General features: G+C 41.4%; 1 protein-coding gene across 8 annotated transcripts in view; it reads left to right on the top strand.

The window, feature by feature from the left end:
* AMBRA1 (autophagy and beclin 1 regulator 1) overlaps positions 1-25868 on the top strand; it is a 166130-nt gene that overhangs the window by 100289 nt on the left and 39973 nt on the right. For all 8 annotated transcript variants that reach the window (XM_061152848.1, XM_061152823.1, XM_061152879.1 and 5 more), the window contains one exon: positions 22599-22709. In XM_061152848.1, the coding sequence (XP_061008831.1) occupies positions 22599-22709 (111 nt within the window). The remainder of the gene's footprint in view (positions 1-22598; positions 22710-25868) is intronic.

Raw genomic sequence — 25868 nt, 5'->3', positions numbered from 1 at the left:
GTGTTCTTTTGACTTTTACCCTAGGAGCTTATTTGTGGGTATTTCGTGCCAGGAAGGATAAGCCTGTATCCCGTAATTGCTGCCTCAAGTCTGTGCTCACAGGGTGTCCTGCTGACATTTTAAATACATGGAAAATTTTGGATGCATGAACTGTCTGGTGCTGAGTCTCTGCTGCATTTCTGCTCTGGCACCTGCTCCTCTCCTCTTGGAGTTTATCGCGTTGCCTAATTCTGTACATTGTCTCCAAGCCTTTCATTAAGCATTGTTGGAAATTTTGCTTTTTAACCTCAGCATCCCCGCTTATCTTTTCAACAGAAACAGAACCGGCTCTGACTACTAGGCATTTCCTCGAATGAAAAGCTCCCCATCTCGCCTTTTCTGACTTTTCAGAGCATGAAATGGCTGTGCTAATCCTGCTGGCCTCAAGGCAAGAACCTTGCAGAGGCTGACAAAGGGGACAGCGTGCTCCCAGCTTGCATTCTCCAGAGGCCAGAAGGAGAAACTTTTTAACCTTATACCAACTTGCAGTCAAAAATCTGCCCACCCCTGCTTTGTTTTGGCTGCAGTTAAGAAGGAAGTGAATTCTTGGAGTGTTTCCCCCGCATGTAACCGTCAATTTCTTAGTGCCCTGAGTACTGTCTTTTGTAGAGTCCAGAGGTTGGGGAGTTTCCTAGAGTTCAGAAATCAGACACATGTTTTCGGCATTCTGGAGGTGTCCTGCTGGTTGCACGGGTGTTTCTCAGAGCCGGAGGTACTGGGGCTCCAGGGCCGCGAACTGAGCTGCAACTCTGTGCTTTGTGCAGGGCGCCCTTTCTAGGGTTCAAGGACGGTCCTTAAGTCTCGCCGAGGGATTTAAGATAGTCCTTACGCCTAAACAGTTAACAATTGAGTAGTAAGTCTGCGCATATTAAGGAAATGCTTTGTTTCTGTTTAGTATGGGCTTACCGCACAGCTTCTGCGCAGAGTATCAAGATATTTCATATAAAGATGAGCAAATCATATATTTCCTTCCCATCAAAAGAGCCTATTTGTAGGAATTTCCTGGCGGTCCAGTGGTTAAGACTCAGTACTTTTACTTCCAGGGGCCCGGGTTTGATCCCTCGTTGGGAAATGAAGATCTTGCAAGCCGCACGACAAGGCCAAAACAAGAAAAAGAACCTATTGATAATGGACTGTATGGATTCAGGTTCAGTGAAAAGTATTGAGCAAGAACAGAGCAAGTATATACTTAGCTTCTAGATTTTGAGTTGGACCTCTGGTGGACTGAGGTTTGTAGTTGTCTTCAAGTGGACTGAGTAACCACAGGAGTCCTGCCTGGACTGGAAGGCAGGAGATGGAGCAGAAGGAATATGACAGAATAAGAGAGAGAAACAAAATGCTATTGGGCTTCTGAAGAGAGGACCATGTCAGGTTAACGAGATCAGAAACAACTTCTTGTAAAAAGGGATTGAGAAAGTCCTTGACTGGGGGCAGGAATTGGGGGATTTTAGGAAGCATTTGTTAGAGGAGAGAGGAAGGAGCCTAGATAGTAGGAACGGTATGAACCAAAGTACAAAAGTGGAGATCTATTTAAAGCATATTTCCAGAAACGTGAATAATGCGGGAGATAAGCACAGATAAGCACTGTCTGGATGGCAGACAGTTGAGGGCCTTGAATCACAAACCAAGGGATCTAGTTTAGTTTCGGCAGCAAGGAACCATTAGAGACTTGTGAGCAGATGAGTGCCACAATCAAAACTTGCTTTTAAAAATAATCAGTCTGGTATTGGAAGAAGGATTGGTGTGAGGACAGTGGAGAGGAAGGAAGGTGGTTTTGTAAAGGACGAGGGCCCATAGCTTAGTGATAACGGCAAGATTCTTTCATGATGTTACTTGTTGTTCAGTGGCTCAGTTGTGTCCGATTCTTTGTGACCCCATGGACTGCAGTGCACCAGGCTTCCTTGTCCTTCACCATCTCCCAGAGCTTGCTCAAACTCATGTCCATTGAATCGGTGATGCCATCCAGCCATCTCATCCTCTGTCATCCCCTTTTCCTCCTGCCTTCAATCTTTCCCAGCATCAGGGTCTTTTCCAATGAAGTTGGCTCTTTGCATCAGTTGGCCAGAGTGTTGGAACTTCAGCCTCAGAATCACTCCCTCTAATGACTATTCAGGATTGACTGATTTGACCTCCTTGCTGTTACTTACCCACACCCTCAGCAGCCTATCAAGAAGTTTGCAGGTTGTCATGCATTCTTTATGACGACTAGAGAGAGAGTTTGCCTTTAAAAGTACCACCATACTCAGTGGTTTTCAGGCATCCCTGAAGAGTGATAGCAGACCCAGTGTTTCCTTAGGAGTGCATCTAGCAGCTCTGGCAGAAAGGAAGACACCAAAACGTATCTTAAAACTCCTTTTGCTTTCCCTTGTGAAATATCTCTTTCAAAACCTAGAGCTCTGCCACAGGCCTTTCTCAGAAATTTATCTAACCTGACGTTAAAAATAAACCTTTCTCTTCTTCAAGATAAGATGTTTTAAGGTGCTGTCTAAGAGAAAAACTTGGGACATCTGTGTGTTTCGTCTGTGCAGACAGACTTCCTAGTGTGAACCCAGGAAGCCTGTGGCCTTAAGAACCTCTGCTTTTGCTGAGTGCGAAGTTTGTGTGACCGTGTGCCATTGATAGCTGTCTGCTGGGTGGTTCCACCAGTGCAGTAGCTCAGGCTTTCCATGGTATAAACTTGATCCACGGAGACTCAGGATATGTTCCTGTGGGAGAAATCTTCTGTCAAGAATTCCGAGTAAACAATATGGCCGTCTCTGCCCGCCTGTGGACTTTGCTGGGACTCCATATCCCAGAGTGCTTCACTTCAGCCAGTGACTGTCTCACGCGGACACTGTTGGACAAGGCTTGAGATTGTGGGGAAGCATTAAAGGTCCTCACCGTGTGTCTGCAGCTTCTTGTTTGTCTCTTTCCTCCCTATCCCTTTTGTCGTTTCAATAGTGAGAAAAGTTAATATAAAAAAGTATAATAACATCTATACAGGCACACACATCTGTGTATACAACAAGCCTCTGTGCCTCTGCAACCAGCGTGTAATAGTTGTTAACAGTTTGCCCCTGCTTGTCTCAGTTCTGTTTTTTGGCAGCCTCGTGGCTTGCAGGATCTTGGTTCCCCTGCAGTGAAATCGCGGAGCCATAACCAGTGGACCATGGAGGAGTTCCTCCTTCAGTTCTTGAAAATAAGAATCTTTCCAGATAAAGTCAGAGTTCCCTTTGACCTCCATAATTGTATTTCCCATTCTACACAGAGGAAGCCCCTATCATGAATTTGGTTTATATAGTTGCAGTCGAATATTTTTTTATAATTTAATGTATTAGTAAAATGTCATTGCTTTGTGTTTTAAGAGTTGAATTTTAATAAATGATACCGTATGTATCATTTTTACAGCTTTTGAAATTCAGTGTTAGCTGGTTTCATCAGTCCACAGTGACATAGTTTGATTTGGTTTGCTCCTTTTAATTGTCGGCTAGTATTCATTCATGGACTTCCCATGTAGCTCAGTGGTAAAGACTCTGCCTGCCAATGCAGGAGCGACCAGAGACTCGGGTTCAATCTCTGGGTTAGAAAGAGCCCCTGGAGGAGGAAATGGCAAACCATTCCAGTATTCTTGCCAGGATAATCCCATGGACAGAGGAGCCTGGCAGACTATAGTCTATGGGGTCGTAAAGAGATGGACATGACTGAGCTACTAACACAGATTCATTTATACACATTATCTATTCCCTGTTGATGAACATGAAACTTTCTAGATTTTTACTATACCTTCGTGCCTTGAATTTTCTTGACGTATGTCTTTGTGAACATCTGCAGAATTTTTTTATAAGATGTTTACCCAGAGACAGAATTGTTTTGGCTCCTTTTTTAGCCAAGTAGCACAGATTTATTGGCTACCAAAGACATAAGCCTCTTCTTAGGTGCTTGAAGGGCATCTCAGAGTATCATCCTAACTGGCACTTTGTAAAAATGGAAAACTTAAGATTTGTGATTTTTATTGCAAACCCAGGATCAAGGAGTTTTTCTCAAGGAGTTTTTTCAAGGCTTTTCTCAAACTAGCTATGTGGAATAAATGTATATGTTGAATATAGGGAATATTAAATGATAAAATGCAGAATTTTGCCATAAATCATTAAAAAGGTAACTTCTCACTCTTCATGTTTTTCCTTTTATACTTTGTTTTTAAAACTGATTTATTGTAAGTAATTCAGACAGTGTCAAAATAGATACTATAAAATGCTTAAGTCTCTCCTCATCACTCTTATTCTCAGTCTCATTCCCTGAAGGGAATTTTAAGTGCTGCAGTTGTATAGTATTTAAAATTTAAGTGAAAGTTTAACTCTCAGTGAGTTTACTATCTTTGGAATGTGTCTTTCCAAATCGTTCTCTATGCCTAATCGCACACGTATGTATATTTTTATATTTACGTAGTTTTCTTTGTTTTTAATAGAGATGGGCTCATAGGAAACAATATATATGAAGGACATCTTTCTATATCAGTACAAACGGACTTCCCTGGTAGCTCAGATGGTAAAGCGTCTGCCTACAATGAGGGAGACCCGGGTTTGATCCCTGGGTGGGGAAGATTCTCTGGAGAAGGAAATGGCAACCCACTCCAGTACTCTTGCTTGGAAAATCTCATGGGAGAAATCTGGTAGGCTACAGTCCATGGGGTCGCAAAGAGTCGGACACGACTGAGTGACTTCACAAACAGATCTGCTTTATTCTTTTTACTGGTTGCTTGGCATTCCATAGTATTATTGATTATAGTTTGTTAGGCTGTTTTTTTCCTTGATGGATGTTTATGTTTATAATTAAAGATAGGCTCCTTTTGCAAACTGTGTTGCTTGTTCCTATGCCTGGATGTAATTACTGGACTGAAAATTAACGTGTGATTTGGTTCTTTATAATTCAGCCTGTCCCTGTAATGGATAATAGATAGTAAGGACTGTCTAGGGCATATCTTCTTGCTTGTGGAAGAGAACTTCCTAAGACTGGCAGTGACCTTTCTTATCGTTCTCATTGGAGTTCCTCACCTTTTGTAACTGTATGAATGGCAAAATTCTAAGTCATTAATCTATAGTGTTTACTCAGGAAATCAAAATTGAAAAAGACACATGTATCCCATTATTCATTGCAGCACTATTTACAATAGCTAGAACATGGAAGCAACCTAGATGTCCATTGACAGATGAATGGATAAAGAATTTGTGGTATATATATACACAATGGAATATTACTCAGCCATAAAAGGAACGCATTTGAGTCAGTTCTAATGAGGTGGATGAACTTAGAGCCTATTATACAGAGTGAAGTAAGTCAGAAAGAGAAAGATAAATATCGTATACTAACACATATATGCAGAACCTAGAAAAGTAGTACTGAAGAATTTATTTGCAGGCAGCAGTGGAGAAACAGACATAGAAATGGACTTATGGACACGGGGAGAGGGGAGGAGAGGGTGAGATGTATGGAGAGAGTAACATGGGAGCTTACATCACCATCTGTAAAATAGACAGCCAACGGGAATCTGCTGTTTGTCTGAGGAAACCCAAACAGGGGCTCTGTATCACCCTAGGGGGGTGGGATGAGGAGGGAGAGGGGAGGGAGGTTCAAAAGGGAGGGCGTATCTGTTTACCTATGGCTGATTCATGTTGAGGTTTGACAGAAAACAGCAAAATTCTGTAAAGGAGTTATCCTTCAATTAAAAACTATATAAATTTTAAAAAATCTGTAGTATTTAGATACTATACTCATACTGTATAGTATCTAAAATTTAAGTGAAAAGTTGATTCCTTCTCTCGAGAAGTTCAGTATCTTAAAGGAGGAAAGAGACCAGGCAATACCAACTGAAAACTGATGGTTCAGTGTACACAGAGGCATAAGCACTTGAACTCACTGCAGATTTGATGCGCTTAGAGCCAGGTAACCTACGAGATGACAGATGTTTTGTGTTATGGAAATGGCTAATCGTGTGTGGGCAGGGATTTCTCTCTCATTCTGAGACGCTTCCAGGAGGAGGTGAGAATTTATTTAGATTTTACGTGGATTATAGACAACAACGTGAGTGCATCCTTCTAAACAGTTGTCTCAATATGGGGCTTGTTAATAATGCTTTCCTACTTTGTGCCTGATATTAATGCCTGAACAGTGAATTTAATTAGAAACTATTTCAAATTAGCTGTTTCCATGTGACAGGTATTGTTTTCCCAGGATCTCAGAGCACAGGCGTGGGCTCTGGGGACTACTCACATTTCTAAGCAGTTTGTGGTTTGAAACAGACCCATTTACCAAGCTCTGTCCCACTTATTTTGGCTCCACACTTTCCACTAGTTGGTGCCTGCACTCTAGAACAAAGGGCTCAAATCTTTTTTTTCCACTTCAGGATCTGAAGGAAAGCAGCCTGGCTGGGCCAGGAGGGCAGAATGTCTTTTTTAATACCTTAAAGAATCTAGTTACTAAGATTTTTGTCAGGTTCACTTTTATGAGAATCAGGATGTAGTTTTGACAGAATGCTCAACCATCTTCCTATAAGCAACTGCACTACATGGATTAGGAATTACTAACCTTTTAACCTTCCTTAAAAAACCCTTTTGTTGTTGTTCATTCACTAAGTTGTGTCTGACTCTTTGCGACCCCGTGGGCTGCAGCACGTCGGGCTTCCCTGTCTTTCACTATCTCCCACAGTTTGCTCAGATTCATGTCCATCGAGTCAGTGATGCTATCTAACCATCTCATCCTCTGCCGCCCCCTTCTCCTTTTGCCTTCAATCTTTCCCAGCATCAGGGTCTGTTCTAATGAGTATACTCTTAGCATCAAGTGGCCAAAGTATTGGAGCTTCAGCTTCAGCATCAGTCCTTGCAGTGAGTAATCAGAGTTGATTTTCTTTAGGATTAACTAGTTTGATCTCTTTGCTATCCAAGGGACTCTAAAAAGTCTTCCCCAGCAGCACAATTCAAAAACATCAGTTCTTGGGTACTCAGCCTTCTTTATGGTCCAGCTCTCACATCTGTACTTGACTATTGGAAAAACCATAGCTTTGACCATAGGAACCTTTGTCGGCAAAGAGTTGTCTGCTTTTTAATACACTGTCTAGATTTGTCATAGCTTTCCTTCCAAGGAGTAAGCGTCTTTTAGTTTCCTGTCTGCAGTCACTGTCCACAGTGATTTTGGAGCCCAAGAAAATAAAATCTGTCACTGTTTCCACTTTTTCCTCTTCCATTTACCATGAAGTGCTAGCATGTGAAATGAGCACAATTGTACAGTAGTTTGAACATTCTTTGGCATTGCCCTTCTTTGATATTGGAATGAAAACTGACCTTTTCCAGTCCTTGGCCACTGCTGAAGTTTCCAAATTTGCTGACACATTGAGTGCAGCACTTTAACAGCATCATCTTTTATGATTTTAAATAGCTCAGCTAGAATTCCATCACCTACCCTAGCTTTGTTTGTAGTAATACTTCCTAAGGCCCACTTGACCTCACACTCCAGGATGTCTGGCTCTAGGTGAGTGACCACACCATTGTGGTTGTCCGGGTCATTAAGACCGTTTTTTGTTTTTTTCTTTTTAATAGTTCTTCTGGATATTTTTGCTACCTCTTCTTAATCTCTTCTGCTTGGTCATCCCTAGTCCCTTAACAAAAACTAAGTTGCCTGGATGCTTTTTCTCAACGTCACAAGTCCTAAAATAGGCAATATTTCCCTTGGACCTACTTGTGGGAAATCCGTAAGGTCATCCACCTTATAGATGTTTCCTGCGCTGCAAAGTGATTGTGAAGTTGGCAGTCTTCTATATCCACAGATACAGATCAGACATCACCTTTGCCCTCCAAGCCCATGGGGCATCTTTGTTGGCCCTCAGAGCTTACTCAGCCTTTCTGTCCCCGGGTAAATAGTGATGTGGCAGTGATTAAAGTGAAGTGACACCATGCTCTCCTTGGAGCTCCAGCATCTCCCGTAGCTCGAGTGAGCCAGGCTTGAGATAGGCAGTGTCACAGGCTCGGGACCTCTGCGCCTTCGCCTCTGGGAGCAGCCTGGCCTCTTTCTCACACGTTGGCCCCAACTGACTCAGCCCAGTAGTGCTGTACCCTAAAGTGTACAGGTGTGATTTGACAGGAGCTTTTCACCCTTTACAAACTGGGCCCCCTAATGAGAATGTGGGCTCATAGAGCAACAATTCACGTGTAGGTGGCCTGTAAGGAAAGTTTTAACAAAAGAGTTGGTTAAGAAGCCGATTTATTTTCTTGCTGAAAGTCTCTTGTCATGTGCTGAGTGGAGGCGGAAGAGGAGGGGAGGGTGGGGACTGGTGCTGCTGAAAGCATTTATCTTCATTTCTGCCATCTCCCAGTGTTTATTACCCTGTGATCGACAGATGAGGAAAGCTGCCAGTCAAACCCACGTTCGGCACATTTCCATTTCCCTTCATTGCAGATTTTAGGCTTTTGAAATCTGCATCGTCTTTGCAGCAGTAAAGGTCGTTTTCCCCCTGCTGCTGCCAAGCCCCAGACCCTCTGGTCCCATCCCTGTCACTTGCCCGTCTAGCACACAATAAAGGCCACAGGAGCTCAGCAGTCTGAGACCAGTGATCGGTGAGAGCCGGGCAGTGCTGGCGTCAGTCATCGCTCTCTTTATCTTTCTCTCTCACCGCTTTCTCCTGGAGCCCTTTCCCCGCCCCGTGTCCCCCGTCCCTGCCCACCCTCTGCTGCCCAGGCGCCTCGGTCAGCAGCCCTGTCTGCAGCAGTGAGAGGATGTCCGCTTTCCAGATGCCCTTCCTGGCTTCTCTCGGGGCCCGACCTCAGCCAGTGTCCTCCCAGGCACAGAGGTTGCTGGGTCCTACAGATGAAGTGCCAGGCTGTGGGGGTGTGGAGGTGCAGGTCCAGTGATCATCATACTCCCACCTGCATGTCTTCTGTCAGAGTAGAGGCTTTGAGGAATTCCTGCCTGCAGGGAGTGAATGCAGGGAATTTTGTTTTTGTTTGGGGGCTGTTGGGCTTTGTTTTTTTCGTCTCTGTTTCTCCTGAACATGTCGGGGTTTGAATGCTGCTCCTAATCTTTCAGTTGCATGTGTTCTTATGAGTTTATTTGTTTTTGTTTTCAATAATGTCTGTGGGTAGAAGAAAGGTAATGATATTCATTTCTTTGAAAATGGATGTTCTGCTTTCATAATTACTTGTCCCAGTTACATCATTAGTATAAGTGTAGATAATTGCTTCATTAGGACATACATATCGAAGAAGGGCAGGTCTGCAGAGTGGTGATGAGAAGAACAGTCCTTGGCATCTTTATCTACCCACACGGGAGCACTTTAGCTTGACATCAGAGAGCTGGGAGGTGCCAGTCACTCTGCCGACAGTCAGGATTAGTCCTGGGTTTTAATGTGAATGGGAGGATGGAGTGAGGACCCAATGGAGAGCAGCCTACTCCTTTGCTTTGGGGTGGCGGTGCATCGCTAACTCCCGCTGACACTGGTACCACTGAGGCAGCTTGATTGAATCGTTGCCCATCTCTGAATTAGGAAGCAAAGTAGCCTGATGGCAGCCCCCCGACCTTTGAACTTTCTGAAACTCTCTCTGCCTAATGGCATGAGCCCTGTGCCCTGTTTGACCTCTTCGAATGGTTTTTTAAGGGAAAATACCCATGCCAGGCCTAGAAGTTACATTCCCCCATCAGACCTAATGACCTCCTGTAGGTTTGAATATGACTATGATTTCACACCATCTCTGTTAATGACTTTGTGTGCATTCCCTCTTTTAAGACACATTAAAAACAAATTCCAGGACCTCCCTGGTGCTCCAGTGGTTAGGACTCAGCGCTTCCAAGGCAGGGGTCATGGATTCAATCTCTGGTCAAGGAACTGAGATCCTGCATGCCACATGGTGTGGCCAAAAAATATGTATATATGTAATAGTAATACCGATACCACACACTTCCACTTACAGAATGTAGAATTGTGGCTACCAGGGTCTGGGGAGAGAGTAAAAGGGGAGGTTGTTGTTTAATGGGTAGAGTTTCAGGTTTGCAAGATGAAAAATTTCTGGAAATCAGTTTCACAACAATGTGAATATACTTAAAACTACCTAACTGTACACTGAAAAATGGCTAAGATGCTAAACTTTATGTTGTATGCTTTTTGCCACAATTTTTAAAAAAAGATAATATCAGATTCTTTGTGCTGCTTACTCCAGATTGGAAGGTTCTATCCACGGCTCTGGCCTTGACCATCTGGTTGAATTTCTCTTCCTTCTCTCGGCCTGTTATAAAGCTGACTCTGCTATGGCCACATAGTCCTGGTTTGAATTGTTGTTTTGAGAAAAATTTTGATGACACTGTGATATGTAGAAATCTTTCACAGCTGTTCCTTTTCCCTTCCTTGCATAGTATCTGTGTTCTAGGCCTTACTAATATCCTTGTTGAGTTCACAGACTATAATTTATTACTTTGTTGGCTTCATCTAATGCCTTTGACCACAACAGTATCTTTCTTGGGTCTGCTCCTAAAGTTCAGGATTTGTGTGTGGACTAATGCTACCCTCATTTTTTATGAGCAGGAGCTTTAGAGCCTTTGGATGTTTACTGGACAATAAAAATATGTTGTAAGTTTAGGGGCCCAGTTCCTACTAAGAACACATATAGTCAGGAATTCCCTGGCAGTCCAGCGGTTAAGACTGCTCTCACTGCCAGGTTCCTGGATTCAGTCCTGGTCGGGGAGCTAAAAATCCCAAAAGCCGCAGGGTACAGCCAAAAAAGAAGCACATATAGTCAATGACATCTGTATCTACTAAATATTTACCCTTTAATTGAAGTTAAATGTGTTTCAAATCAAGGAATTCCCCGGTGCTCCATTGGTTAGGGCTTCATGCTTCCACTGCTGAGGACACAGGATCAGTCCCTGGTTGGGGAACTTAGATCCCACGTGCTGAACACGCGAGGGGAAAAAATGTGTGTGTGTGTGTGTGTGTGTGTAACCTTTATTGTATGATGAGTGATCTCAACATCAGTTTCAGTGACCAGTTAGAGCAGGTACCAAGCAGTCTAAATCTGAAAGACCACATACCTTACTGAGAATATTTCCTGTGTTGTAATTATAGTCACCCACGTGATATTTTTGAGGCCCTTATTTTGTTTTATTTTTTATTGAGCTAACATTGGTTTATAATATTATGTAAGTCACGTGTGGAATATTAAAAAAATACAAAAATATAATGTCTTTATAGAAAATTATGTCCCCTAATACGCCTCTTATTTTTTAGCCTCAGGAAAAGTGAAGATTTGTTTCAGCTATAGGTGGTATGTTCAGAATTGCTCTTTGAAACCCTTTTTCCTTCCAAAGGAAATAAATGTTTCCCTCAGCACTTTCATGATTTCATGGTTCCATGCAGTGTGTTTCTTATAAATAAAAACTCTTATCTTATTCTCATGCAAACCTGTGGTTCATTTATAAAAACATACATGCAATGGAATGTTCAGCCATGAAAAGGAATGAAATACCAGTACATGCTAAAACAAGGATGCACTTTGAAAACATTATGCTAAATGAAAGAAACCAGAAACAGGCAGCCACTTATCATATAATTCCATTTATGTGAGATGTCCAGGAGAAGCAAAATTATGTAGACAAAAAAATAGATCCACTGATCCTCTTCCCTTGCTTTGGAAAAAGGAGCAAGTGGGACAGGGTGGAGGGGAGTAGCTGCTAATGGGTAAGGTATTTTGGAAGGTGGGGAATGATGATAATGTCCCCGTTATCTAATGATGAAATTAGATAGTCGTGATGGTTGTTGTAAATTTGATTTTGATAATGGTTACACAACTATGAGCTACCCTAAAACCACTTATATACTTTAAGTAGATAAATTGCATGGTATGTGAATTATATCGTAATAAAGCTGTTACTTGTAAACAAACTGCTTATAGTCAGGTCATTCTCCTTGGTGTCACAACCATAAATGAGAACTAAAAGCAATCTCTATCATCTGCCACCAGGAACTCTGCCCATGTCCCTGGGCTGTAGAATAATTGACTATGGTCTTAGATGAGATCTTTTTAAATGGTGATAATATGATAAAGTGAGTGTTACAGAGTGCTTCCTTGTATACTCCTTCAGAGAACAAGTTAAAGACTGCATTTAAATAAAGCTTTCTGCAAAGAAGTATTCTTCCTAGAATGCTATTCAGTATATACTTAGGAAGCATACTTTCTATGTCCAAATAATTCTGTGTTGTATTGCTGTAAGTTATTTTTCATGGACAGAAACTAATTTATTAATTTACAAAGAACTCAGACAATCTATTAAAAAAAAAAAACACTTAAAAATAACCAAACATAAAAATACACAAAAGATATGTGGGTAGGCAGCTCACACTAAAAGAAATACAATGAGCCAGTAAACAAATATGGCACAAAGAAATGCTCATCAAGACTCTTAAATTATAAAAGAAGTGCAAAGGGATACCAAAAATGGAATTGCCTTTTTTTATTTCATAAAGTGACCAAAATTTATATTGAATAGTATTTTTAATAATAGCCGTGTTGAGATGTAATTCACATACCATATAGTTTACCTGCGTAAAGTACATAGTTCAGTAGTTTAATATATTCACAGAGTTGTGCAGTCATTGCCGCTATCTATGTATTTCAGAACATTTTATCACCTTGTAAAAAACCCCATACCCATTAGCAGTCACTTCCCCCTTCCCCCTTCCCCCTCCACTTCTGCTGCCCACTCCAGCCCTAGGCAATTTCTAATCTACTTTTTGACTGTTGCTTTGCCTATTCTAGACATTTCATGTAAATGGAATCATACAATGTGTGGTCTTTTGTGGCTGGATTTCTAAGAAGAATTTTGAAAAGTTGATTAGTTGTTTAGTTGGATCTGCCTTGGGGTGTCTAGTGTCAGTTCTACTGACCAATTAGCAAGCTGGCTCTCAACTTCATATCACAACCAAGCAGAAGGAGAGTAATTGTGCTTCCAGGCTGATGGGTGTTTGCGCCCCCAGCCTCATTCTTATTCTGTCTTCCCAGCAGCAGCATACTCAGAGACAGCCGTTCTGAATTAGGCAGCCTCAAATGCAGCAATTTTATAGGACTGAAATATAATTTAATCGTTTCCTTCTTTGTAACTTGCCCTTCTCTACCCTCCCGAATTAGCTTTTCTGATAGATTTGCTAATGATTCCTATTGTTCCATATTTTCACTGTACTGTTGAATCATACTCTTCATATTCCTGCTTCTAGAACAGATCTTGGAGAGAGGCTAAAAAGCTGTTTATTAGGGAAGCAAAAGGTCCCTAATTTTCCTTTCCAAGCAACAGGAGAGAAGAGTCTGAGAGAAGCAGAAGCAGAGATGCACGCAGGCTGCCAGACTGTTCACCTCCCATATGACTGTCATGACTGTTAAGGTTTTATCCCTAAGACACATTCCTGAGGCTTCCAGCCTGCATGTTAAAGACCTGACTCAGAATGAGACTTGGCAGCTTCATTTTTGCCATGGCTGTTTTCTGATGGTTGGCCAGGATCACTGGATTAAAGTTTCTTTTTCCTCTAATGTTATCTCTCATCAGAATAATCCCCATTTACTGTTTTGCTCTGAGGTTCTGGAAGAAGAATTCTGTGGTTGTAACAGAACGTGGTCTGCTGTGACTTAGCAGTATGCTTATGGACAGCTGCTCTTTCCACTGTTGCCTAGAACATGAATGAGAATCTTGAGGGCTCTTTCTCTCTCTCTTTTTCAAATAATAGACTTTTCTTTTTTAGAGTAGTCTCAGGTATACAGATTTACGTGGAAAGTACAGACAGTTCCTATATACTTTCTTCCTTCCCCACACACCCATAACCTCCCCCACCATCAACACCCTGCCCCAGAGTGGTACATTTGTTATAATCCATGAACCAACATCATCACCCAAAGTCTGTAGTCTACATTAGGACTCACTGTTAGTGTTGTAAGTTCTGTGGGTTTTGCCAAATAAATGATGACATGATCCACCATTATAGTACCATACAAAATACTTTCACTGCCCCAAAAAAGTTTCCTCATGCTCTACCTATACATTCCTCTCTCCCGCCAGACTCTTTACTGTGTCCATAGTTTTGGCTTTTCCAGAATGACATATAGTTTAGAATCATATGAAATACAACTTTTTTATTCTTTCACTTAGTAGTATATGCTTTCTTCCATGTTTTTTTATGGCTTGGTAGCTCATTTCTTTTTAGAAGTGAGTAATATTCCATTGTATGGACGTACCACAATTTACTTATCCATTCTCCTATTAAGGGACATCTTGGTTGATTCCAAGTTTTGACAGTTATGAGTAAAGTTGCTGTAAACATCTCTCTGTAGGTTTTGTGTGGACATACGCTTTCAGCTCATTTGGGTAAATACCAAAGAGCATGATTGCTGGATCATATGGTAAGAGTATGTTTAATTTTGCAAGAAACTGCCAAACTGTTTTCCAAAGTGACTATACTGCTTTGCATTCCCACCAGCAAGGAATGACGGGTTCCTGTTGTTTCACGTCCTGTTCAGCATTTGGTGTTATCAGAGTTGTGGATTTCAGCCATTCTGGGAAGTGTGTGGTGGCTTCTCATTGTTGTTTTAATTTGCAGTTCTCTAATGAGGAATGATTTTGAGCGTCTTTTCATATGCTTATGTGCCATCTGTATATCTTCTTTGGTGAGGTATCTGTTCAGATCCTTTGCACATTTTTAAATTTTTTTTTTAATTGTTGAGTTTTAAGAGTTCTTTGTATATTTTGGATACCAGTCCTTTATCAGTTAAGTGTTTTGCAAAGATCTTTTCCTAGTTTGTTGTCTTTTCATTCTCTGTAACAGTTTCTTTTACAGAACAAAAGTTTTTAATTTTAGTAAAGTAAAATTTATCAGTTTTTTTCTTTTCATGGACTGTATCCTGAAAGTCTTTGCCAAGCTCAAGGTCACATCGATTATCTCTTATATTATCTCCTATGAGTTAGAATTTTGTGTTTTACATCTAGGTCTGTCCAATTTGAGTTAATTTTCTTTTTTTGAAAAGTGTAAGGTTTGTGTCTGTCTACCTTGTAGATGGATATCCAGTTGTTTCAGTACTGTTTTTGAAGAGATTTGATTCTCTATTGAATTGCCTTTTCTTCTTTGTCAAAGATCAGTTTACTATGTTTGTGTGGGTTATTTCTGGTCTCTCTTTTCTGTTCCATTGATCTAGATAAACATCTAGAATAGACATATTCTTTTGCCAGTGCCACACTCTCTTGACTGTAGATTTATAGTAAGTCCTCCAAATTTGGGTTCGTTCTTTGTGTATTGTGTTGGCTATTCTAGATCTTTTGCCTTTCCATATAAATTTTAGAATCAGGTTTTTAATATTTACAAAGTCATGTTCTAGGATTTTGACTGGGATTGTATTGATTCTCTAGATCTGGTTGGGAAGAATTGACAGTCTTAACAGTACAGTTAACAGTATTTAACAGTACTAAGTATTCCTATCCATGAACATGGAATAGCTCTCCCATATTTTTAAAGATCTTTTGTGATTTCTTTCATCAGATAGATCTTGTACATGTTTTGTTAGATTTATACCTAAAGTTTTCTCTTTTTTTTGGTGCTAATGTAAATGGTATTATATTTTTAACTTCAAATTCCAATTCGATTTATTCATTGCTGGCATGTAGGAAAGCAGTTGACTTTTTGTGTATCACCCTTATATCCTGCTACCTTAATAGTTCCAGGAATTTTTTGTTTTGTTTTTGCTTGTTTTTTATTCTTTGAGATTTTCTACATAAACAATTTATGAGGTTTTCACGACAAGTATACTGGGGTGGTTTGCCATTTCCTCCTCCAGTGAATCATGTTTTGTCAGAACTCTCTGCTGTGACCCGTCTTGTCTTGGGTGGCCCCGCATGGCATGGCTCGTAGCTTCATTCAGTTACGCAAGCCCCTTCACCACGACAAGGCAGTGATCCATGAAGGGGATTTGTGGATGATACCACTCTAATGGCAGAAAGTGAAGAGGAACTCAAGAACCTTTTGAAGAGGGTTGAGGAGGAGAGTGAAAGAGCCAGCTTAAGACTAAATATCCAAAAAACTAAGATCATGGCATCCGGCCCCATTACTGCATGGCAAACAGAAGGGGAAAATGTAGAAGTAGTGACAGATTTCCTCTTCTTGGGCTCCAGAATCACTGCGGACAGTGACTGCAGCCATGAACTCAGAAGACAATTGCTTCATGGCAGGAGAGCAATGACATACTTAGATAGCATGTTGAAAGGCAGAGACATTATTCTGCCAACAAAGGTCTGTATAGTCAAGGCAATGGTCTTCCCAGTGGTCACATATGGTTGTGAGAGCTGGACCATAAGAAAAGCAGAAGGCCAAAGAATTGATGCCTTCAAACTGTGGTGCTGGAGAAGACTCCTGAGAGTCCCTTGGACAGCAAGGAGATCAAACCGGTCAATCTTAGGGGAGATCAACCCTGAATATTCACTGGAAGGACTGATGCTGAAGCTGAAGCTCCAGTATTTTGGTCATCTGATGCGAACAGATGACTCATTGGAAAAGTCCCTGATGCTCAGAAAGATTGAGGGCAGAAGAAAAAGAGGACATCAGAGGATGAGGTGGCTGGACAGCATCACTGATGCGACCAACATGAATTTTGGCAAACTCCAGGAGATGGTAAGGGACAGGGAGGCCTGGCACGCTGCAGTCCATGAGGTTGCAAAGAGTCGGACTTGACTGGGCAACTGAACAATGACAACCACAACATAAACAGTTATGTCTCCTGTGAACAAAGAAAGTTTTATTTCTTCCTCTCCTATCAATATACCTCTTATGTGCTTTCCTTGTCTTATGGCATTTAGTAGGCTTCCAGTACAGTGCTGAAGGGGAGGGGTGAAAGGTGCTTATTCCCAGTCTTAGGGAGAAAGCATATACAATTGACTCTGGAGCAGTGTGAAGGATAAGGACTCTGACCCCCACACAGTTGAAAATCTGTATATAACTTTCAAGTCGATTCTCCATACCTGCTCTTCCATACGCTTGGATTCAACCACCTGCAAATCATGTAGTACCGTAGTACATGTTTGTTGAAAAAAATCTCTGTGTATGTTGGACTCTTATGATTCAAAGTCAGATTTTTCAAGGGTCAGGCTGTCTTTCCTTACCTTTAAATGTAGCTACAGGTTTTTTGTAGACATTGTTTATCAAATCGAGAAATATCCCACTCTTCCTGGTGTGATGATAGTTTTTGTCAAAAATAGGTGTTGGATTTTGTCAGATGCCTTTTCTGCATCTATTGATATGATCATACAATTTTTCCTCTTTATCAAGTTGATGTGATAGATTATATTAACGGATTTTGAAATGTTTAACCAGCCTTGCATATCTGGGATAAATTCCCCTTTGTATAACTCTTTTATGTACATTACTGTATTTTATTTGCCAACATTTTGTTGAGAATTTTTACTTCTGTGTTCGTAAAAAATATTAAGACTGTAGCTTTTCTTTCTTCATTGTCTTTGGTTTTGGTATTGGGGTAATACTGACCTCAGAAGCACTCCCACTTCTGTTTTCTGAAAGAGATTATAGAGATTCAGTGTAATTTCTTCCTTCGATGTCTGGTAGAATTTACCAGTGAACCCACGTGAGCCTGGCACTTTCTGTTTTAAGAGCCTTCTAATGATTGATTCAGTGTATTAGATACAGGCCTATTCAGGTTATCTATTTCTTCTTGTGTAAATTTTGGTAGACTGGTCTCTCAAGGAACTGGTCCATTTCACCTCGGTTATCAAACTTGTGGACATTGAGTTACTTGTAAAGTTCTTTACTGCCCTTCTAGTGTCCATGGAATCAGTGGCGATAGCCTCTCTTTCATTTCTGATATTAATAGTTTGTGTCTGCTCTCTTTTTTTCCTTAGTTAGCCTGGCTAAAGGTTTGTTGATTTTATTGATCTTTTCAAAGAACCAGCTTTTGGTTTCATTGATTTTTTTTTTTTCCCCCTCTATTGATTTCCTGTTTTCAGTCTCATTGATTCCTACTCTAATTTTGATTATTTCTTTTCTTCTGCTTACTTTGGATTTAATTAGCTCTTTTTCTTATTTCATAAAGTAGATGTTTAAATTATTGATTTTAGATCTTATTTTCTAGGGTATGCATTCAAAGCAGTAATATTCCATCTAAGCACTGCTTTTGCTACATTCCACAAGTTTTGATAAGCTGTATTTTCATTTTCATTTAGTTCAAAATATTTTAAAATTTCTCTTGAGATGTCTTCTCTGAGCCATGTGTTATTTAAAGTGTGTTGCTTAATCTCCAAGTATTTTGGAATTTACCAGTTGTCTTTCCATTACTGATTTCTAGTTTAATTTCCTTGTTTTCTGACAGCATGTTTTGAATTATTTCAGTTCTTTTAAATTCATCACAGTGTGTTTTGCGGACCAGTATGTGGACTGACTTTGCCTGAGCTGTCTTTCAAGGAGAACGTTCCTAAGGAATCTAGGTCCTACGCATTTGTTCTTAATTCTAAAATGAAGCACTTTCCTTTCTTGGTCCTGGCACACTATTTGGACCCGTCTCTTACACAAGAACCTCTGTCTCTGAGCTGTTGCTTACAGAGCTATACCTATAGAGGAAGAGCATATAGAGATTGGTATAAATAATTAAAATAATTTTAATGGCAGTCATTTATTAGATGGGTTCCCTGGTGGCTCAGTGGTAAAGAATCTATCTGCCTGGCCGAGGCAGGAGACGTAGGTTAATCCCTGGGTTGGAAAGATTCCCTAGAGAAGGAAATGGCAACCCACTCTAGTATTCTTGCCTTTGAAATCTCATGGACAGAGGAACCTGGCAGGCTACAGTCTGTGGGGTTGCGAAAGAGTCAGACCCAACTTAGCCACTCAACAATAACAACATTTATTAGACACTTATTGTTTGCCATCACTTTACATGTATTTTTTCAACGAGTTTTCCAAATAGCCCTGTAAATTGAAAGGATTTTTATTTACTTTTTACAGCTAAGGCAACTGAGATTCAGAGAGATTAATTTGCAGAGGCATACAAATATAGGTACTAGCAGGTACTAGCAGGAAGTGTCAAAATCAGATCCATCTGATTCTGAAGCCCATATTATCAGAAATCATGTTAAAAACAGATAGCTCATAAGATCCCAGTTCAAGGCAGGCTGTAATCCGTGGCCAAAGTGGGAGACTGGAAGTTTGCTAAAGGAATATTTGTGTAATGGTGTGCCTTTCATTAGTTTCTCTCCAGAATCGGTGTCGCTGATGGTACTGGTGCCTTTAGCAGTGAGTGAGCATCCCAGTAGTACTGCTTTCTCAGAACACTGATCTTGAAGTTAAAATGCAGGCTGTGTTTCATCTAACTTGGAGTTTCCCAGCCAGGAGTGATTCTGATCTCCAGGGAACGTTGTTGGTGGTCACAGCTGGGTGTGAAGGGGTGGTGTGCTCCTGGCAATCCAGCAGGAGGCTGCCAGGGCCACTGCTGACCATCCCAGCACGCACAAGACCCACCCCATCCCCTAAAGGAAGGCTTACCTGACCCAAAATACCAGTTGCGGAGGTTGAGAAACCCTGAGTCTTAGCTCCTTCCATTCTGCTGTGACTGAGAAAACCTTGAGCCCTCACCCTCAACGTTCTGTCAGGGTTTGGTTACCAAGGCTAAGTGCCTCCTCTGTAAATACTTTTTTGTAACTCCGTCCATTAACTCACTCTGGCACCTTTCCTATACCTTTAGCTTAGCGGCCGGAGGCCTGTTAAATGGTTGGGTGTTTTTTTGTTGTTGTTTTTTTAATAAGGTGATATGTTTTCTTCCTGATGTTTCCAAGAGACAGGCTCAGTTGGCCTGCAGGTCTTACAGAAGGGAACCTGGTGACGATACTCTGACCTGTTGCTGGCATCTTTAGCTCCTGATCTGTGTTTACACGGCCCTGAAAATCAACTCTCCAGGTGCCAGGATCTGTTCCACCTCAGCACTCTGGCACCACTGGCAGAGAACACTTCCCCAGTCTCCTCCACACAGTCTGACCATGCATGATGATTTTATTGCCCAGCTATTCTCCAGAAGACGTCTCTTGAGGCATGGACGTGCGGGGTGCTTCTGGAGCTGTGGGTTGGAGTCTCAGTCATTTGCGTTCCAGTTGCAGATAGAGCCACAGCGCTCTTAAAGCATCTGGTATTTTCTGTAACTGTTTTCCTGTTTGTAGCACTCGTCCTCTCCCCCAGATTTTAAGCTCCTACAATATGGGGTTTGTTTCTTTAGGTTTTTTTTTTTTTTTTTTCCCCTGTTCTCTTAGCAACTAGCATTTCTTTCATCGTATACCAAGAAAATCAACTCTCCTTCTTCCATTTTGCTTGTCTGATAAAAGTTGGAGGAAATTTTAAGGAACTAAAGTAATTTGAGAGAGACTAGTGGTCAGAGGTTGATGTCAACCAAACCACAGGAACAATTCATAAACTCAGTGGAATTGAGCATGGGTCCAAGTGAAAGTAAGTAATTCTTTCCTGGGAAGTGGACCTTGGAATTTTAAGAATTATTTTCATTGTCAAGGAAGCCTGGAGAAATCAACAAAAGTCCTATTAAGAAAGTCCTATAGGTAGCTTACCCTCCTCGTGACCCAGAGGTTCAGCAAAATTTCCCAAGTCAGATACCATCATTATAGAATTTTCTATAAAGGTTAAAAGCAAAGGCCTGTGTTTACCTCATTGAAGTGATACGCCCCACGGCCCTCAGTAGGGGTTTGAAGTCAGTGGGCTCTTTGACAGACCACTCAAATGCTGTCTTGCTTAGGCCTTTGGAGAAATCATGACCATTTTGGACTATGTCTTTGAATCTGCAGGATTTTAAGGAATGTATTATTTTGATGGTATTGGCTTATCTAGAACAGTATTTCTCAACCTTTATTTTATCATTACCCTCCAAAGAAGCCTTTTTAGACACTTTTCCCCTAATCAATCCCTCCCATGAAATTTTAATATCACAGATATGCTGCATATCTGCTCAGATACTGCAGTACTTTGATGGGAACCTGGGGATTGTACTCTCTCAAGATTTTCCCCCTACCCCGAGCTAGTTTTTGCCCCCAGAGGGGCAGGACTGCACATACTGAGAATATGTTAACCCATCAATAGAAGTATCATCATCTTGGAAACGAATTGTTGTTTGTGCCTTTCTTAACAAATTGAAACAGGGACAAGGAGTCTACCAATACACTAATGTTAGAAAGAGTTCTCATGCAGTGGCCTGCAGTTCCTGGGGGAGAGTGAGCAGAGTACTGTTCTCATTTTTCATGACTTGTATGGAGATCATCTTCTCTCTGAACAGTCTTGACCATCTGAGGAAAGAATAGGGAAATACCAGGAGGAGCAGAGCAATAAATGAAGCTCTCTAAAAGGAGAAGGGGAAAAAAAAAAACAAAAAACTGTTGCAGTGACGTGCATAGGAGGAAGGTGGAAGAATATGGAAGAATCTGGGTGTAGAGTTGTCCATTGTTCCAAGGCCAGTCAGCTCTAACAAGTTCAGTTTCTCAAAATCGGAGTTGATTTCCAGCAGAAAACACCGTTTAGGTTGTATAGCATATACGAACGTTCTATTCTCCCAAGAGGGTTTGGCTCTGTTTGATCAGAAGGGTGGTTGTGTATGAAACACACCTCGGAAGGAGGAGGAGGAAGAAATGACATGTTCATGTAAAATGAAATACAACTGCAAATTAAAGTGTCACCCTGTTTTAAAAAAAAAAAATCCATTTTTTATTTAATTGGTTACCAAGGAAAAAAATGTCATACAGAAGCGTATATCTCAGGGAAAGTTAAACCGTGAGATTTTACAAGTGAATCTGGATTCAAGGAAGTTCTCCTGGAGCGGGGGTGGGGCAGGGCAGGAGGGCTATAAAATATTGCCTTAATAAAAATATTCTGATGCGGAAAAGCTAAGCTCATAAATTTCTGTTGTGTTATATGCCAGGGGTCCAGAAAAAATGAACAAATATTACGTCATTTGTTCTTTACTGTCTCTGTCTATCCAATCAGCTGAATGCTAGCTGCCTGTTCCCTGGAGGAAGCCTCTCCTTTTGAGATGTTTTCCTGGGAGGAGGGTCATATGCAAAGGAGATGCTTTCTCCCGAAGAGCGCCGCTCACCACAGAGACATCCAGGGACTGAATGCTTTTCTGTGGGGCCTTTCTGTGTTCACGGTGTCCTCTCATTTTTCATGTTTCTTTCCCAACATTTTATGAAAACATTTGTCTTTTCAGATTGTCTCTTTAAGCCTACCAGACAGTACATTGCCACATTGGTGGCACTCAGTCAGTGTTAAGTAATAGTGGAAAGGGAGGCTGGTTAATAAAACATAAGGTAATATGGGATTATATTTACAAGCAGAATTGTTCTTGAGAAATATGTCTGGTTTCTCTTTGAGAGAGAGACTTGACAGATAGGACTTGTCAGCCGTCTTCAGCCTTCAGCATCTGCCTTTTCTCCCTCTCCTACTGACCCCAGTTTTGCCTCATGTTTGACGTGGAAACATGAAGATAGATCTATAACGTGCTCTCCTTGTCTTCTCCCCCACCCAGGGGCAGTGATTGGTGATGGACAGTCTGCTGTGGCCAGTAACATTGCCAATACTACCTACCGGCTCCAGTGGTGGGACTTCACTAAGTTTGACCTCCCAGAAATCAGTAATGGTAAGCCAAAGTAGAACTGGGGATACTGGTGGAAAGTCTGTCTGTTAACTGGTGAGCCAGATCTCAGAGATCCGCAACAGCACTGGATTTTTCATCACCTCATTGAGTAGCCGACGGCTCCATGCCATTTCTGCAGCTCTTCTCCGGCTCTCACAAAGCAATTCAGCAAATGTCTATTGAGCACCCACCCTGAGCAGTGAACAGTACTGAAGTGGACACCAAAATGAAGATTTCTGCCCCAGGACTTTACCAATTAGCATTCATTGTCTCACGCCTAGAAGTTGGGTGGAACTGAGAGAAAGAGAAGGTGAAGGGAGTATAAGAGCTGAGAGCTAGACCCTTGAGGAAAGACTGCAGTGATGATAAACTCATTTATTTATTAATCTAGATCCGAATGGAACAGAGGGAGGGGCCTGATTGATGTGTGATTTGCAGAATGTCTGTCTGACAGTCCATTTCCCAGCTTCTAAAGGAGTCCACAATCCCATGTCCCAGTAGTTCAGTTGGAATCACAGCATCTTAGACATCTCATTTCATTTTCTGTCTAATGATGCACTCTCACACATTCCTGAGAAGTGGAGGTTCAGCCTCTGCTTGAACACTTGCGGTGATAGGTCACTGTCCGGTGAGTTAACTCTCGCCCGTCACTGCTCAGTTCCTTTTCAGATGTTTCTTCTTATACGCAGCCACCATCTCCCTTGCTGTCACTCCCTCCCATTGGTCCTGGGTCTACCTCTGAACCTCTACAGAATAAGTGTGATGATGTCTCTTCTGACAGTCCTCCAGCTGTTTGAAAGTAAACTGCCACTTCCCTTTAAATTGTTCTTTTTAGGCCAGAATTCCTGAGGTTCCTTTTAAGATCTGGTTTTCAAATCCTTGGCAGTTCTGCTCATTTCCCTTCTTAAGTTTGAGGAGGGGCAGAACAAAGTAGAACACTCCAGAGGAGAGCTGTCCAGAACAGAGCACACTGATGGTTTGGACAGTGTTGGTTCAGCCTGATGTTTCAGCAACCTTTTCTGAAGCCACTATTGGGTTTGCAGCCGTTTATAATTCCTTGATAATTGTTAATACCAGAACTCTACCATCGTATACTTGTGCAGTTCGAATGTTTTAAAAACTAAAGGAGTTATATTTGTTTCTGTTAAGTTTTATCTTAATAGTGTACTAATAATCGTACTTCTTAGTTCCTGCCTCTCAACATCTTTTCAAACTTTGATTCAGTCCTTTTTTCCCAACCTTGTTTACATCATCTTCTAATTTGATAAACATGCTTTCTCTGTCTTACTTTGGATTGCCAGCAAAAGTGGTGCGTCGGGACTTTGCACCAAGCCTGGTGGTATGTTCCTGTGGACTTCCTTTGTGTTGATTTTGGTTCATGAATTTGCACCTGGGCTTGGTTGGTCACTCGTGAAACCCATATTTTTCATCATGTCTATAGGGTATTAGAGTTTGTCAGATACTTCAAAATACTCAAGATAGCCTCTGTCTGTGGCATTTCCCAGTGTGCCAGTCTTGGTATCCTTATGAGACCATAAAAATGAGGTCAGTTTTTCATGTCCTGCTGTTAGTGCAACCTCAGTAGCAATCATTTTCTTCCTAAGTGCTTTTAAGCCACATGTTCAATAATCTAGTCTTTAACTCCACTAGAAATCAAATGCAGTCTACCTTTACCCTTGTTAAATATGGTTAGCTTGTTTACTTCTCTCTTTCTGGCCTGGATCTTATTTGCCGTAATTTTCCCCAGATACTTTGTTTCTTCATTCTGTTTGCTTTATTTTTTTTTTTATTACAATCTGAAATATATTTACCAAAGATTTTTAAAATATAAAAGGATATACAGTGAAAAGTTTCCCAATCCTGCTCCCAGCTACACACCTCTCCACCCCATAGGCACAGTTAGCAGTTTCCTGTTTATCTTTTCAAAGATATTATATATATGTATATGCAAATTATGTTTTTCCACCTCTATCTAAGCTAAGTGGTAGCATATTATACCCTTTGGAAGGAAAACTGTGACAGCATATTAAAAAGCAGAGACATCACTTTGCTGACAAAGGTCCATAGTCAAAGCTATGGTTTTTCCAGTAGTCATGTACTGATGTTGACGTTGGACCATAAAGAAAGCTGAGGGCCGAAGAATTGACGGTTTTGAATTGTAGTGCTGGAGAAGACTCTTGAGAGTCCGTTGGACAGCAAGGAGATCAAACTAGTCAATCCTAAAGGAAAGCAACCCTGAATATTCATTGAAAGGACCAATGCTGAAGCTCCAATACTTCAGCCATCTGATGCAAAGAGCTGACTCATTGGAAAAGACCCTGATGCTGGAAAAGAGTGAAGGCAAAAGAAGAAGGGGTTGGCAGAGGATGAAATGTTTAGATAGCATCACCGACTCAATGGATGTGAATCTGAGCAAACTCTGGGAGACAGTGAGGGACAGGGGAGCCTGTGTGCTGCAGTCCATGGGGTCTCAAGGAGTTGAAGAGCACTTAGTGACTGAACAACAGCAACAAAGCACGTTATACATACTTTTCTCTCTGTACTTTGCTTTCTTTATATCTTGATGATCTTTCCGTATCAGTATGTCGTTTATTCATTCTTTATTGACTGCCTAGCATCCCACTGCCCAAGTGAAATCTCTGGATTACTTTCTGTTGTTGTTGCGCTGGGTGTTCGTTGCGGTGTGGGCTCCTCTAGTTGCAGAGAGTGGGGGCTCCTCTCTTGCGGTGCGTGGGCTTCTTATTGCAGCGGCTTCTTTTGCTGTGGAGCAGAGGCTCTAGGCACGTGGGCTCAGTAGTTGCGGCTCCCGGGCTCTAGAGAAGCAGCTCCGTGGTTGTGGCTCGGGAGCTTAGTCCCTCCAGGACATGAGGGATCTTCCCGGATCAGCAGTCACACCCACGTCTCCTGCACTGGTAGGCAGATCCTTAACCACTGGAACCAGCAGGGAAGTCCCACTAGATTCCATTTTTTAACCAGTGTTCTGCTGAGGAACTTTTAAGCTGTTTCAGTCTTACACTATGCAAACTGTGCCGCAGTTTGTCATTTTGCACATGTGCAAGAACATCATAGGATAAATTCCTAGAAACGGAATTGTAGGGAGGAAGAATATGTAGATTCGTGATTCGGGTAGGTACTGCTAAACCATCCTCTGTGGAGAGAGCA

This window comes from Dama dama, chromosome 1, assembly GCF_033118175.1.
Source record: "Dama dama isolate Ldn47 chromosome 1, ASM3311817v1, whole genome shotgun sequence".
In the NCBI taxonomy this organism is placed as follows: Eukaryota; Metazoa; Chordata; class Mammalia; order Artiodactyla; family Cervidae; genus Dama; species Dama dama.
This window is presented reverse-complemented; position numbering and strand designations above follow the sequence as displayed.